Source organism: Sinocyclocheilus grahami, unplaced genomic scaffold (assembly GCF_001515645.1).
Source record: "Sinocyclocheilus grahami isolate Dianchi unplaced genomic scaffold, SAMN03320097.WGS_v1.1 scaffold475.1, whole genome shotgun sequence".
Lineage (NCBI taxonomy): Eukaryota > Metazoa > Chordata > Actinopteri > Cypriniformes > Cyprinidae > Sinocyclocheilus > Sinocyclocheilus grahami.
In genome coordinates, this window is record NW_015505654.1 from 441,871 (window position 1) to 454,678 (window position 12,808).

Consider the following 12,808-nt stretch of genomic DNA (forward strand, 5'->3'; position numbering starts at 1 on the left):
GTGTGTGTGTGTGTGTACCTACTTAACCATATTTTGGGGACAAATTTGTACCCAAAAGTGAGCAAAACCTGACAAAATCGTCAAAAACCTCAATTTGTGGATGTCCTCATTTGTAAAACTGTTATACAAATAAAGTAAACAAAGTTTTTTTTTTACTTTTGAAATTGTAAAAATGCAGAAAGTTTTCTGTGAGGGGTAGGGTTAGGGGTGGGTTTAGGTTAAAAAGTGTATAACTATCTGTATATAAAAACAATCGAAGTCTATGTAATGTCCCCATTTAGATAGCTAAGTGTGTGTGTGTGTGTGTGTGTGTGTAAAATAGTATATCAGTCTGGCGAGTAAACAAAAAAATGTACTAGCCAATGGTGATTATATTGCCAAGGTGTGCGTAGAGGGTTGTTATCAGTGATCTGCCTCAGGAACACCTTCTCCTAGGGGCGCCATTCTCACCCTTTTTATTCACTGCCATCATTATTAACACACGCCTCTTTTATGAAGTAAATGAAAACTAAAGTAAACTTGAGTATCGGCTGCTCTGCTACAACCACCTACAAAAGGTAAAAACCTCATACATGCCTCACCAAACTGGTTTATAAACTGTAAACTGAACAACTTCATCATTATAACATAACCACATGCAATGAAAATCACTGGAAAGCCCCAACTCACAGTTACAGGCTAACCAAACCACTATGGTGGTTAAACTTTTACAGAAATCAGCTCAAGTTAATAATCAACTAGCTGTTTCAAACAAAACAGCTTGTGCATCTGGAATGTCTTACTACATACAGTTCAACAATTTGGGATGTAAGATTTTTTTTTTAAAGAAATTAATACTTTTAATCAACAAGGATGCAACAAAAGTTATGGTTAAAATTATTACCATTTACACAAAAATATTAAGCTGCACAACTGCTTTCAACATTAATAATAAGAAGAAGTGTTTTTGGAGCCCCAAATTAGCATATGAAAATTATTTCTGAAGGATCGTGTGACACTAAAGACTGGAGTAATGGCTGAAATTCAGTTCTGCCATAACAGGAATAAACTACTTTAATAAAATATATTACATATAAAATAGTTATTTTTAAATTGTAATATTTTACAACATTACACATTTATTTTTTCATCAAATAAATACAACATTTAAGCAGAACAGATTTCTTTCAAAAATGTTTAAAAAAATCTTACTGACCCCAAACTGTTGAACTGTTGCGTGTACACGAACAAAGAATTAGGCTACAATTCAGTTAACTTACAAAGGTGGGAGTTGGGACTAGTTTGATTATTTGGGACTAGTTTGAGGTTTACTGAATCCCAAGGCCATAATTTAAACTAAATATGTCTGTTATTGTTTGAACGACAAACAAAATACTCTTCACTCATATAAGTATCATACTTTTCCATCAATAGGGGATTAAATCATACACATCTTTTGGCCAAATGAACATGCACATCCTATTTCATTATGTAAAATGAAGTCTGTTGCTCATGTTGTGATTTGGCTAACAAACTAATGCCATGGGAGGCAAGCAATTAGATGCGTAAGTGTAAAACAGACCTTCCAGTTCTCCAAGATATTCAGTTTATGGAGCAAGATATTTAGGCTACTTGTCTGTGCAAATATAGATATTGTTGGGTCAACCATGACAGCTGAGATAATGTAAGATTGATTAAATTCAGCTGCCAATGTTATAACATTCAGGTCATGTTGCCTGAAGTTTATTTATCAGTCTGGACTCCTGATCTATGCATAACATGATGTGATATAAACAGCTGGGGCCTGTAACCATTAGGTATGTGAGGAAATTCCTCACAAATCTACGTATATGGGTCTGTTCCCTAACATTCAAGTCAGAGGTTGTCTCTCTTCATGCTGCAATGGAGGTACTGGAAACTATTCCAACAAATTCCATGCATGTCATCAGCTATTAGTGTGCAATCCTCAGCTGTTGTTTGAATCACTTGCACAACTGCAGCCAGATCAATCACGTGAGTTGGCCCATTGAAGCTTCTGGCATGTGACTTTATTTCATGAGACATGACCAATGCAGACACAATGTTAAGGCAGATTAAGCAAAGAGGAAGTGACTCTGCAGGAAACTGTTCAGTTAGAAAAAAACTGCAGTTGACATCATTTAAACTAAAAAAACTGGCAAATTCTGTGACAGTGTACAGTTTAGTAGTCTGATATGTGGTGATATGATATGTGGTGATATGATGCCTCTGTTGGGTATATTTGATAAACTATATAAAAGTAGCTATATTGAACAGAGGTATTGACCTTCTTGACTGTATCCAGCAATTAAAATCATACAGTAATATGGTCATTTCGATGTAGTCTATTGATTTAAACTCAATTCATGTAATGAAATAAAACTTTATATTTTGTCCCACATGTGCACTCAATCACATTCCTGCTTGATTTTCCCCATTAAAAATAAATAAATGTAACTTAAAATTGTGAAACCCTGGAACCTTTCTACAACATACCAGGAAGACAACCCTTACGAAAAAGAAGTTTATTCAAGTGTGCTATTAGTATACTTCTTTTAAACTAAAAATAGGAAAGTATACTTTTAGTCTAATGACAAAATCATAGAAATCAGTGCTTTGGACTACGTAGACAAATCTACGTATTTTTACAAACAGGGGCATGCTAAAAGGGATATTGTACAATGAGCAGGAGATCTACCTGTTCCTGGAGATCTAGCTACCTGGTGAGCTCAGTTCCAACCCTGATCAATCACACCTGCCTTTAATTATCAAGTGCTCCTGATTACTTGAGTTAGATGTGTTTGATCAGGGTTGCAGGAACAGGATTTGGCACCCCTGGTCTTGATTGGTACCGTTTCTATTAAACACGACCACTTATTCTGCATTGAGAAAACGTGTTCATACAAAGGCCTTACAACCATGTTATGATTATCTGATCACGTGATATAGACATGGCTTAAACCGATTTATACTCAGATATGGACGTGGCAGCAGCATCACATAGAAATATGTACACAGTCAAAAAGCACAAATACATAAATCGTGTGTTTAATTTAAACAACTATATAAACAATCAATACTCAAGACCAAGAGGATTTAAAGAGAAAAATCGATTTCATTGCGCAAGCACGTCGAAATCGAAAATGAACAGAGCACGAGTGAGGCACAACAGCACAAGACGACTGATGGATTGTATTACTATATTTTCATACAACACAAACCACAACAATGCAACAGGCAAGCACGATTGTCTACCCCACTAACTGTTGCTCGACTGAAACGCTTGAGAAAGTAAGCTTTAATTGCAGTTACACTGTCGAATAAAATACATTTATGATGATTTACATACACGTTCTACGTTAGCTACATTTCAGATGAATATAATAAACGTGAAAAGCGGGCTGCTTTGAGAAAAACTGAAGGCAGTTGATAGGATATGTTACCTGAAACCACCAAGGCTTCGTTTGGTCCTACCGTGTGGCAATTTCCCATGTTTTTCCTGCCCAACGCCTTTAAAAAGCTATTCAGAACGTGAGATTACTTCCTTTTTTCCCAACGACGACGGAACAGTGTATTAAAGACAGTCAGATACAACGACAAGACTCTCAGTGTAGTCTAGTGTACACCATATTCCTTCTGATTTCTGCTCGCATGCAGCAGCAGTCACCGCCCTTTCAGAGACATGACGACTGACTGTTACGACAATACACGCTACATTTGTGTTATTCTTCGATATTCCAGTAGAGGGCGCCATAGGATTTTAAATGAGCCTAAACTCCAGAGTTACTACATTTTGTCATTCCAGATCTTTTGCAAAAACATTCAATACAATGCTTTCACGACTATTTAAAGGGTTTGGTTTAGGCTTTTTATATTAATTATAGTTGACTACTTGTCCCTCAGTGCTTGACAAGCTCACATCAAAGGCAATAAGTCAACTTTACCCATGATTTATATTTATTTATTTATTGAATGCTGGTTCATTTTTTGAAGAAATTCCAGGACATAAGTAACCACCTAGCACATAAAAATGTGAAATTGGTTACGTCCTTATCTGACCTTTTTGATACCTTTTGAGCTGATGTTTTCTTGGCTTCATGCTCAGATGCATTTTTCTTCTCTTGCTGTAAATCAGTGCTAGGCAGCAATGTGCTCACCTTCCACCCAGAGCTTACCATCACAGCAGTGGTTCTCTGCTTTACGTTTCATAGAAAAGAGAAAGACATATCAGATAAACATTCAAAATTAAAGTCTTGAGCTTGAGCCCTATATCTTGGATTTAGAAGACACTTTAACCCAAAGTGACTTACAAATGGGGAACATCACAAGCAATTTGTAATAAGTCAACATGTCTCTATAGTACATAATGCCAAATTAAAGTAGCCTATAAACTGCATTAGTACACAGAACTGAGGTAAAATGAAAGAAAAAAGAGAGAGAACTTTTTTAACAGCAAGCCAAGTCTGTTTATACCTCATATTTTACATTAAGGGATTAAGTGTATACATGCACTTCATGGATCTGCTTTTGACACATGTAATATCTTGTTTATGAAAATTAATAACCTGAGGAGCTTGAGGAATCTACATTTTGATTGTGTGGTTTTCATAATATGTTATTCAAACATAATCTGTGCAGACTTGTCAACACTGACTAAAATGTAATCAGGCTGAAAGCTGCAGAGCACCATCCTTTTATGTTTATGGATGATGGTTGGATTAACACTTACAATATCAAAGTGTTGGGGATGGAATATTAATTTCCTTTTTTTTAGCTTAAGGGAAACCAGCCAGGATGATGCCTTCCATCGCCACTCCTCTTGGTCCCATGTAATTACATATCTGGACAGTCATAACAGTATCATAACATACATATCAGATGAGAGGCATGGCCCTCAACAGTTAAGCTTTGTTGTTGCCTGGAATGAGATAATATTCCAAAACCAAAGCATTCCCCTAAACACTTGGTGTTTTATTATTCAAGTCAAAAATGTATATTAAATAATGAATAATAGCTTAATATCAGCCTTCACAAATGCTTATTTGGAAGTTGCATTGTTTAGCTTTGCTTTCAACACTCAAAAAATATGGTTCTTTAAAGATTCTTTACTTGTAGTATTGGTTCTATTTAGAATCATATCGTCCTGAAGAACACTTTTATGCTGAAATGGTTCTTAAAGTGAGATTACTTCCTTTTTTCCCAACGACGACGGAACAGTGTATTAAAGACAGTCAGATACAACGACAAGACTCTCAGTGTAGTCTAGTGTACACCATATTCCTTCTGATTTCTGCTCGCATGCAGCAGCAGTCACCGCCCTTTCAGAGACATGACGACTGACTGTTACGGCATTACACGCTACATTTGTGTTATTCTTCGATATTCCAGTAGAGGGCGCCATAGGATTTTAAATGAGCCTAAACTCCAGTTACTACATTTTGTCATTCCAGATCTTTTGCAAAAACATTCAATACAATGCTTTCACGACTATTTAAAGGGTTTGGTTTAGGCTTTTTATATTAATTATAGTTGACTACTTGTCCCTCAGTGCTTGACAAGCTCACATCAAAGGCAATAAGTCAACTTTACCCATGATTTATATTTATTTATTTATTGAATGCTGGTTCATTTTTTGAAGAAATTCCAGGACATAAGTAACCACCTAGCACATAAAAATGTGAAATTGGTTACGTCCTTATCTGACCTTTTTGATACCTTTTGAGCTGATGTTTTCTTGGCTTCATGCTCAGATGCATTTTTCTTCTCTTGCTGTAAATCAGTGCTAGGCAGCAATGTGCTCACCTTCCACCCAGAGCTTACCATCACAGCAGTGGTTCTCTGCTTTACGTTTCATAGAAAAGAGAAAGACATATCAGATAAACATTCAAAATTAAAGTCTTGAGCTTGAGCCCTATATCTTGGATTTAGAAGACACTTTAACCCAAAGTGACTTACAAATGGGGAACATCACAAGCAATTTGTAATAAGTCAACATGTCTCTATAGTACATAATGCCAAATTAAAGTAGCCTATAAACTGCATTAGTACACAGAACTGAGGTAAAATGAAAGAAAAAAGAGAGAGAACTTTTTTAACAGCAAGCCAAGTCTGTTTATACCTCATATTTTACATTAAGGGATTAAGTGTATACATGCACTTCATGGATCTGCTTTTGACACATGTAATATCTTGTTTATGAAAATTAATAACCTGAGGAGCTTGAGGAATCTACATTTTGATTGTGTGGTTTTCATAATATGTTATTCAAACATAATCTGTGCAGACTTGTCAACACTGACTAAAATGTAATCAGGCTGAAAGCTGCAGAGCACCATCCTTTTATGTTTATGGATGATGGTTGGATTAACACTTACAATATCAAAGTGTTGGGGATGGAATATTAATTTCCTTTTTTTTAGCTTAAGGGAAACCAGCCAGGATGATGCCTTCCATCGCCACTCCTCTTGGTCCCATGTAATTACATATCTGGACAGTCATAACAGTATCATAACATACATATCAGATGAGAGGCATGGCCCTCAACAGTTAAGCTTTGTTGTTGCCTGGAATGAGATAATATTCCAAAACCAAAGCATTCCCCTAAACACTTGGTGTTTTATTATTCAAGTCAAAAATGTATATTAAATAATGAATAATAGCTTAATATCAGCCTTCACAAATGCTTATTTGGAAGTTGCATTGTTTAGCTTTGCTTTCAACACTCAAAAAATATGGTTCTTTAAAGATTCTTTACTTGTAGTATTGGTTCTATTTAGAATCATATCGTCCTGAAGAACACTTTTATGCTGAAATGGTTCTTTGTGTTAGCGTTTAGGCTTCTCTACTCCCACCTTTTTGTTTTTCAAATCATTATCTCTCAAAGCTCCTCATTACTGATTTTCTGCAGCTATCCAACAACACAGACGATCAACACACTCTCAACAAGTATATGATTTCATTCTTAAATTTAAATACAAATTTAACTTTAAAATTGTAACTGGTTTCCAAACAAACATGTTCTTTTCTCTTTTTAGTTTTTTGGTCACATGTAAGTGTGAGCAGCTCTGTTAAGCTGAGGACACTGCTCTCCTCTTCTCCACTAAGTAACAGCGATACTGAATTTATAATCCATATTGTTAGATTTTTTTTTTTTTATTACTTGGGTTTATGCAGAATCATACCCAGTCTCACACACACACACACACACACACACACACACACACACCTGTGACGATATTTCACTGGAACTTGGTCTTCATCACATCTATTTTCTGATTCTATTTTGTGTTTTTCTTCTTTATGTATTTATTCATGTTCATTGTCAATTGTCATTTATTAATATACTCTGCTAATAACTGTTGTTTAGTGCATTGACATTTTTTGCTACAATTTCACGTCAAAAAAAGTACATAATTCACACAACATGCAGTTGTTGTTGTTTTAATGTAAAACCCTAAAGAAGCTACAAGATATGGTAAATAGAGAGGCAATTTTTTAAATAATATTAATAATACTAATATTAATTACATAAATATACTAATGTAACAATATTAATGAAAATAAACAGTAATTAAAAAGGTTTTTACAACACCATTAAGGTCCTATATAGCACTTTCAAAGCATGGATCTTTATGGAACCTTATAAAAAGGGTTCTGCTCTCTATTATAGAGCAGTGGTTCTGCTATTATTACAAGCAAAAGAACCCTTTTCTGGTACTGTTTTGCGTCGCTTCACCAATTTGCATTTTCAGTTCTAGATGTAGACTTATCATTTAGACTTAATGTGCAAATTTAAATTAATTTTTTTAATGGAATGTTCACATTTAGATTTAATAATTACATTTTATTTCTTCCAAACAGGCTACTTTTTATTGTTTTCGGCTTTTCATATCACTGCTGTGCTGATGACACTCAACTCTACCTCTCATTCCATCCTGATGATCCGACGATAGCTGCTCGCATCTCAGCTTGTCTAACAGACATTTCTTGCTGGATGAAGGACCATCCCCTTCAACTCAACCTGGCCAAGACAGCACTGCTTGTGGTTCCAGCAAACCCATCGTTTCATCACAATTTTACCATCCAGTTAGGCACATCAACCATAACTCCTTCAAAAACAGAAACCTTGGAGTTATGATTGATGATCAACTGACTTTCTCAGACCACATTGCTAAAACTATTTACAACACCATTAAGGTCCTATATAGCACTTTCAAAGCATGGATCTTTATGGAACCTTATAAAAAGGGTTCTGCTCTCTATTATAGAGCAGTGGTTCTGCTATTATTACAAGCAAAAGAACCCTTTTCTGGTACTGTTTTGCGTCGCTTCACCAATTTGCATTTTCAGATCTAGATGTAGACTTATCATTTAGACTTAATGTGCAAATTTAAATAAATTTTTTTAATGGAATGTTCACATTTAGATTTAATAATTACATTTTATTTCTTCCAAACAGGCTACTTTTTATTGTTTTTGGCTTTTCATATCACTGCTGTGCTGATGACACTCAACTCTACCTCTCATTCCATCCTGATGATCCGACGATAGCTGCTCGCATCTCAGCTTGTCTAACAGACATTTCTTGCTGGATGAAGGACCATCACCTTCAACTCAACCTTGCCAAGACAGCACTGCTTGTGGTTCCAGCAAACCCATCGTTTCATCACAATTTTACCATCCAGTTAGGCACATCAACCATAACTCCTTCAAAAACAGAAACCTTGGAGTTATGATTGATGATCAACTGACTTTCTCAGACCACATTGCTAAAACTGTCCAGTCCTGCAGATTTGCTTTATACAACATTAGGAAGATCAGACCCTTTCTTTCAGAACATGCTTCACAACTCCTTGTTCAAGCTCTTGTTCTGTCCAAGCTGGACTATTGCAATGCTGTCTTGGCAGGTCTTCCAGCCAGTTCTATCAAACCTTTACAATTAATCCAGAACGCGGCAGTAAGATTAATCTTTAATGAGCCGAAAAGAATGCACGTCACACCTCTGTTCATCAGTTTGCACTGGCTACCAATAGCTGCTCACATAAAATTCAAGACATTAATATTTGCCTACAAAACCACCACTGGCTCTGCACCCCTTTACCTAAATTCATTACTTCAAACTTATGTGCCCTCTAGAAGCGTGCGTTCTGCAAGTGAACGTTGCTTTATTGTGCCATCCCAAAGAGGCACAAAATCACTTTCACAGACATTTAAATGAACTGTTCTCTCCTGGTGGAATGACCTGCCCAACTCAGTCCGAGTAGCTGAGTCCTAAGCAATCTTCAAGAATCAGCTAAAAACACATCTCTTCCATCTTTATTTGCCCCTCTAACTCTAGCACTCTCTATTCTAATTCTATTCTTTAAAAAAACTTGCCCCTTTTAGACTTGCACTCTATTCATTTACTGCTTGTTTTCTTTAAGGTCTCTAATCTTTTTGTATTCTATTTGTTTTCTTTTTATTTATTATGCAATTAACAAAAGCAAAAAAGGCCTCTAACACTAGCTTTCTCTATTCTTTTTCTATTCTATGTGTTTTCTTTTTATTTATTATATGATAAAAAAAAAAAACTTGTGTATTGCATTAAGCTAACTGAGACTTGTTATAGCACTTGCATATCATTGCTCTCTTGTTGATTTTGATTGCTTCCATTGTCCTCATTTGTAAGTCGCTTTGGATAAAAGTGTCTGCTAAATGACTAAATGTAAATGTATGTAAATGTTTTTATTTTTGTTTATTTTTAATTTATGCTCCATAGAATGACTATAAGTAAAAAAAAAAAAAACAATACTGCAATGTCACAAAAGCTTTATTTTGCATGACTGTAAATATTACACTCTGTAATCAGGCAACAGTGTACAACAGTGATTAGTGATCATATTTATCAGATTTACATTTCAATATAAATTTCAGTTCAAGATTGGTCATAAGGATGTTGGCTACTGATTGTAGGCTGCTAATATCATATGTTCTTCACTTAACAATTTCTCATATGGATTCATATTTCAGGCTATTTCTTCTGCAGGCTCCTAAAAATAATCAGAAACAGTTGATAGTGAGTCTTCTCTGCTTATTAAGTATAAACAAGAGAAGTATTCATATTGTATTTCTCACTCTGCAGGTCTGTGGTGTTTGCTTCTTTTATAAGTTGTGGACATCAAGTATAAACAAAATATAAAAATATTAAAGGGTTATACTAACCTCTTTTCAACAGCCTTCATGATGTATTTCTGCGTGAATTTAGATTCTGGATTCAAGCATTTCTGCTCTGTACTATTTTTCAGAGTAACACTACAGAAGACAAAATAAGCTGCATGATTATTTATGTCATTCAACATATTTAAACAGAGATGTACAATATTTATGTAAATAACGGTATGTGCTCACACAATCTCCTGGGTTTTACAAGAGTGACTTGGTGGTATGATTTCAACCTTCTCAATCAGTTTTGGAGAAACCATGTTTACACCTTTGCCAGCACAAAAACACCTGCCCTTTGGAGCTCTAGCCTGACCTGGAAGAAAAAAACAGAGCATTTTACCATTATCTACAACAGCCTGCCATGCAAAAAAGGTTTCACAATATAAACGCAAAACATCAAAAACTTGAATATTTGCATTTCTTCAATCTGCAAAGTTCAGAGATCAAACTCACCTTTCACCTCTACAACAAGCAGGCAGCCTAGAATAACCACAGCTGTAATGATTTTCATAATGTTGATCTTCTGTTTTCACCTCCCTAATGGCTGGTTAATGAAGTTGTGGATGATTAAGTTCAGCTGCTTTATTTTTATGTTTTTATAAGGGATTTTCCCTCCCTGAGATTTTTTCAGTTTTTGTTTCTATAGTCCAGCATCTGTACTTGCCTAGTTTCCCAGAAACACTTTCTTTTCATGCAGTCTTGACCTTTCCAAGAATGAGGAAGGAATCATTCAAATGATATTTTTCTTTTGTCAATATTAGACTATAATTACAATAAAATTGCAATTAGATTGCATGATAATTATAATAATAATGTGTATTAAATGACACAATGTTTATGCTTTTTAATGTTTTAATGCTTTTCGTTGCAATAACAATGTAATATTGCAATTATAGTCTAATAGACTATAATTGCAATATTACACTATTATTGCAATGAAAAGCATTAGGCCATTAAAACATTTTTAAAAAGTATCACTGTGTCATTTAATACACATTTTAATTATGGATTTAAAGACAGTCTGTGTATTAGTAGTGGGGACTTCCGGTGACTCTTTATGCAGGTTTGAATAGTTTTTCAATAGATTTGTTAAAAAAAACACTACATTCAGGTACAACACAAGTGTGATTGAGTGAGTCAGTGAATCATTTACTCAACCGAATCTTTCAACAACCTGGGTCATAGCTGGACCTTATTTACTGTTGCACAAGCCCCATTGAAATGCCACTGTGCTCTAGTAAAATATTACTGAAACCCTTGCCTGACAATGGAGATGACTGTATACCAACCTAAGAATCTTTTTGAATTATGTACATAAATAATTATGTAATGTGTGTTTTCTATCAGCTGTTTTGAATCCGAACTTAGATGCCAGATGGTGATTGAATCAGTCTGTCAAATGGGTTTGCAAAAAGGTCTGAGATTGTTAGTAACGGGATGTTTTATATGTGTATTTCTGCGTGAATTTAGATTCTGGATTCAAGCATTTCTGCTCTGTACTATTTTTCAGAGTAACACTACAGAAGACAAAATAAGCTGCATGATTATTTATGTCATTCAACATATTTAAACAGAGATGTACAATATTTATGTAAATAACGGTATGTGCTCACACAATCTCCTGGGTTTTACAAGAGTGACTTGGTGGTATGATTTCAACCTTCTCAATCAGTTTTGGAGAAACCATGTTTACACCTTTGCCAGCACAAAAACACCTGCCCTTTGGAGCTCTAGCCTGACCTGGAAGAAAAAAACAGAGCATTTTACCATTATCTACAACAGCCTGCCATGCAAAAAAGGTTTCACAATATAAACGCAAAACATCAAAAACTTGAATATTTGCATTTCTTCAATCTGCAAAGTTCAGAGATCAAACTCACCTTTCACCTCTACAACAAGCAGGCAGCCTAGAATAACCACAGCTGTAATGATTTTCATAATGTTGATCTTCTGTTTTCACCTCCCTAATGGCTGGTTAATGAAGTTGTGGATGATTAAGTTCAGCTGCTTTATTTTTATGTTTTTATAAGGGATTTTCCCTCCCTGAGATTTTTTCAGTTTTTGTTTCTATAGTCCAGCATCTGTACTTGCCTAGTTTCCCAGAAACACTTTCTTTTCATGCAGTCTTGACCTTTCCAAGAATGAGGAAGGAATCATTCAAATGATATTTTTCTTTTGTCAATATTAGACTATAATTACAATAAAATTGCAATTAGATTGCATGATAATTATAATAATAATGTGTATTAAATGACACAATGTTTATGCTTTTTAATGTTTTAATGCTTTTCGTTGCAATAACAATGTAATATTGCAATTATAGTCTAATAGACTATAATTGCAATATTACACTATTATTGCAATGAAAAGCATTAGGCCATTAAAACATTTTTAAAAAGTATCACTGTGTCATTTAATACACATTTTAATTATGGATTTAAAGACAGTCTGTGTATTAGTAGTGGGGACTTCCGGTGACTCTTTATGCAGGTTTGAATAGTTTTTCAATAGATTTGTTAAAAAAAACACTACATTCAGGTACAACACAAGTGTGATTGAGTGAGTCAGTGAATCATTTACTCAACCGAATCTTTCAACAACCTGGGTCATA

At 34.9% G+C, this 12,808-nt stretch overlaps 3 protein-coding genes across 3 annotated transcripts in view; all 3 read right to left on the reverse strand.

Moving 5' to 3' along the window:
* LOC107553596 (flotillin-2a-like) overlaps positions 1–3,673 on the reverse strand; it is a 27,014-nt gene extending 23,341 nt beyond the window's left edge. The window contains exon 1 of the mRNA XM_016235878.1: positions 3,441–3,673. Coding sequence (XP_016091364.1) covers positions 3,441–3,489 — 49 coding nt within the window. The 5' untranslated portion in view covers positions 3,490–3,673. The remainder of the gene's footprint in view (positions 1–3,440) is intronic.
* Positions 3,674–9,819: 6,146 nt separating this feature from the next.
* On the reverse strand, positions 9,820–10,748 carry LOC107553578 (C-X-C motif chemokine 11-like). Its single transcript, XM_016235847.1, has 4 exons — positions 10,651–10,748; positions 10,384–10,510; positions 10,198–10,287; positions 9,820–10,025 (listed from the first exon to the last, which is right to left on the reverse strand). Exons 1-4 carry the CDS (start codon positions 10,706–10,708, stop codon positions 10,007–10,009), a joined length of 294 nt encoding a protein of 97 aa, XP_016091333.1. The 5' UTR covers positions 10,709–10,748; the 3' UTR covers positions 9,820–10,006.
* Positions 10,749–11,623: 875 nt separating this feature from the next.
* LOC107553571 (C-X-C motif chemokine 11-like) lies at positions 11,624–12,175 on the reverse strand. The gene is made up of 3 exons (XM_016235841.1): positions 12,078–12,175; positions 11,811–11,937; positions 11,624–11,714 (listed from the first exon to the last, which is right to left on the reverse strand). Exons 1-3 carry the CDS (start codon positions 12,133–12,135, stop codon positions 11,624–11,626), a joined length of 276 nt encoding a protein of 91 aa, XP_016091327.1. The 5' UTR covers positions 12,136–12,175.
* Positions 12,176–12,808: the final 633 nt, after the last annotated feature.

Excerpts from the sequence above, each read along its gene's own strand:
- LOC107553578 (XM_016235847.1), bottom strand. The coding sequence starts at position 10,708 with ATGAAAATCATTACAGCTGTGGTTATTCTAGGCTGCCTGCTTGTTGTA. Across the intron at positions 10,511-10,650 it reads GCTTGTTGTAGAGGTGAAAG|GTCAGGCTAGAGCTCCAAAG; the intron begins GTGAGTTTGATC and ends TTTTTCTTCCAG. Across the intron at positions 10,288-10,383 it reads TGTAAAACCCAGGAGATTGT|TGTTACTCTGAAAAATAGTA; the intron begins GTGAGCACATAC and ends TGTCTTCTGTAG.
- LOC107553571 (XM_016235841.1), bottom strand. The coding sequence starts at position 12,135 with ATGAAAATCATTACAGCTGTGGTTATTCTAGGCTGCCTGCTTGTTGTA. Across the intron at positions 11,938-12,077 it reads GCTTGTTGTAGAGGTGAAAG|GTCAGGCTAGAGCTCCAAAG; the intron begins GTGAGTTTGATC and ends TTTTTCTTCCAG. Across the intron at positions 11,715-11,810 it reads TGTAAAACCCAGGAGATTGT|TGTTACTCTGAAAAATAGTA; the intron begins GTGAGCACATAC and ends TGTCTTCTGTAG.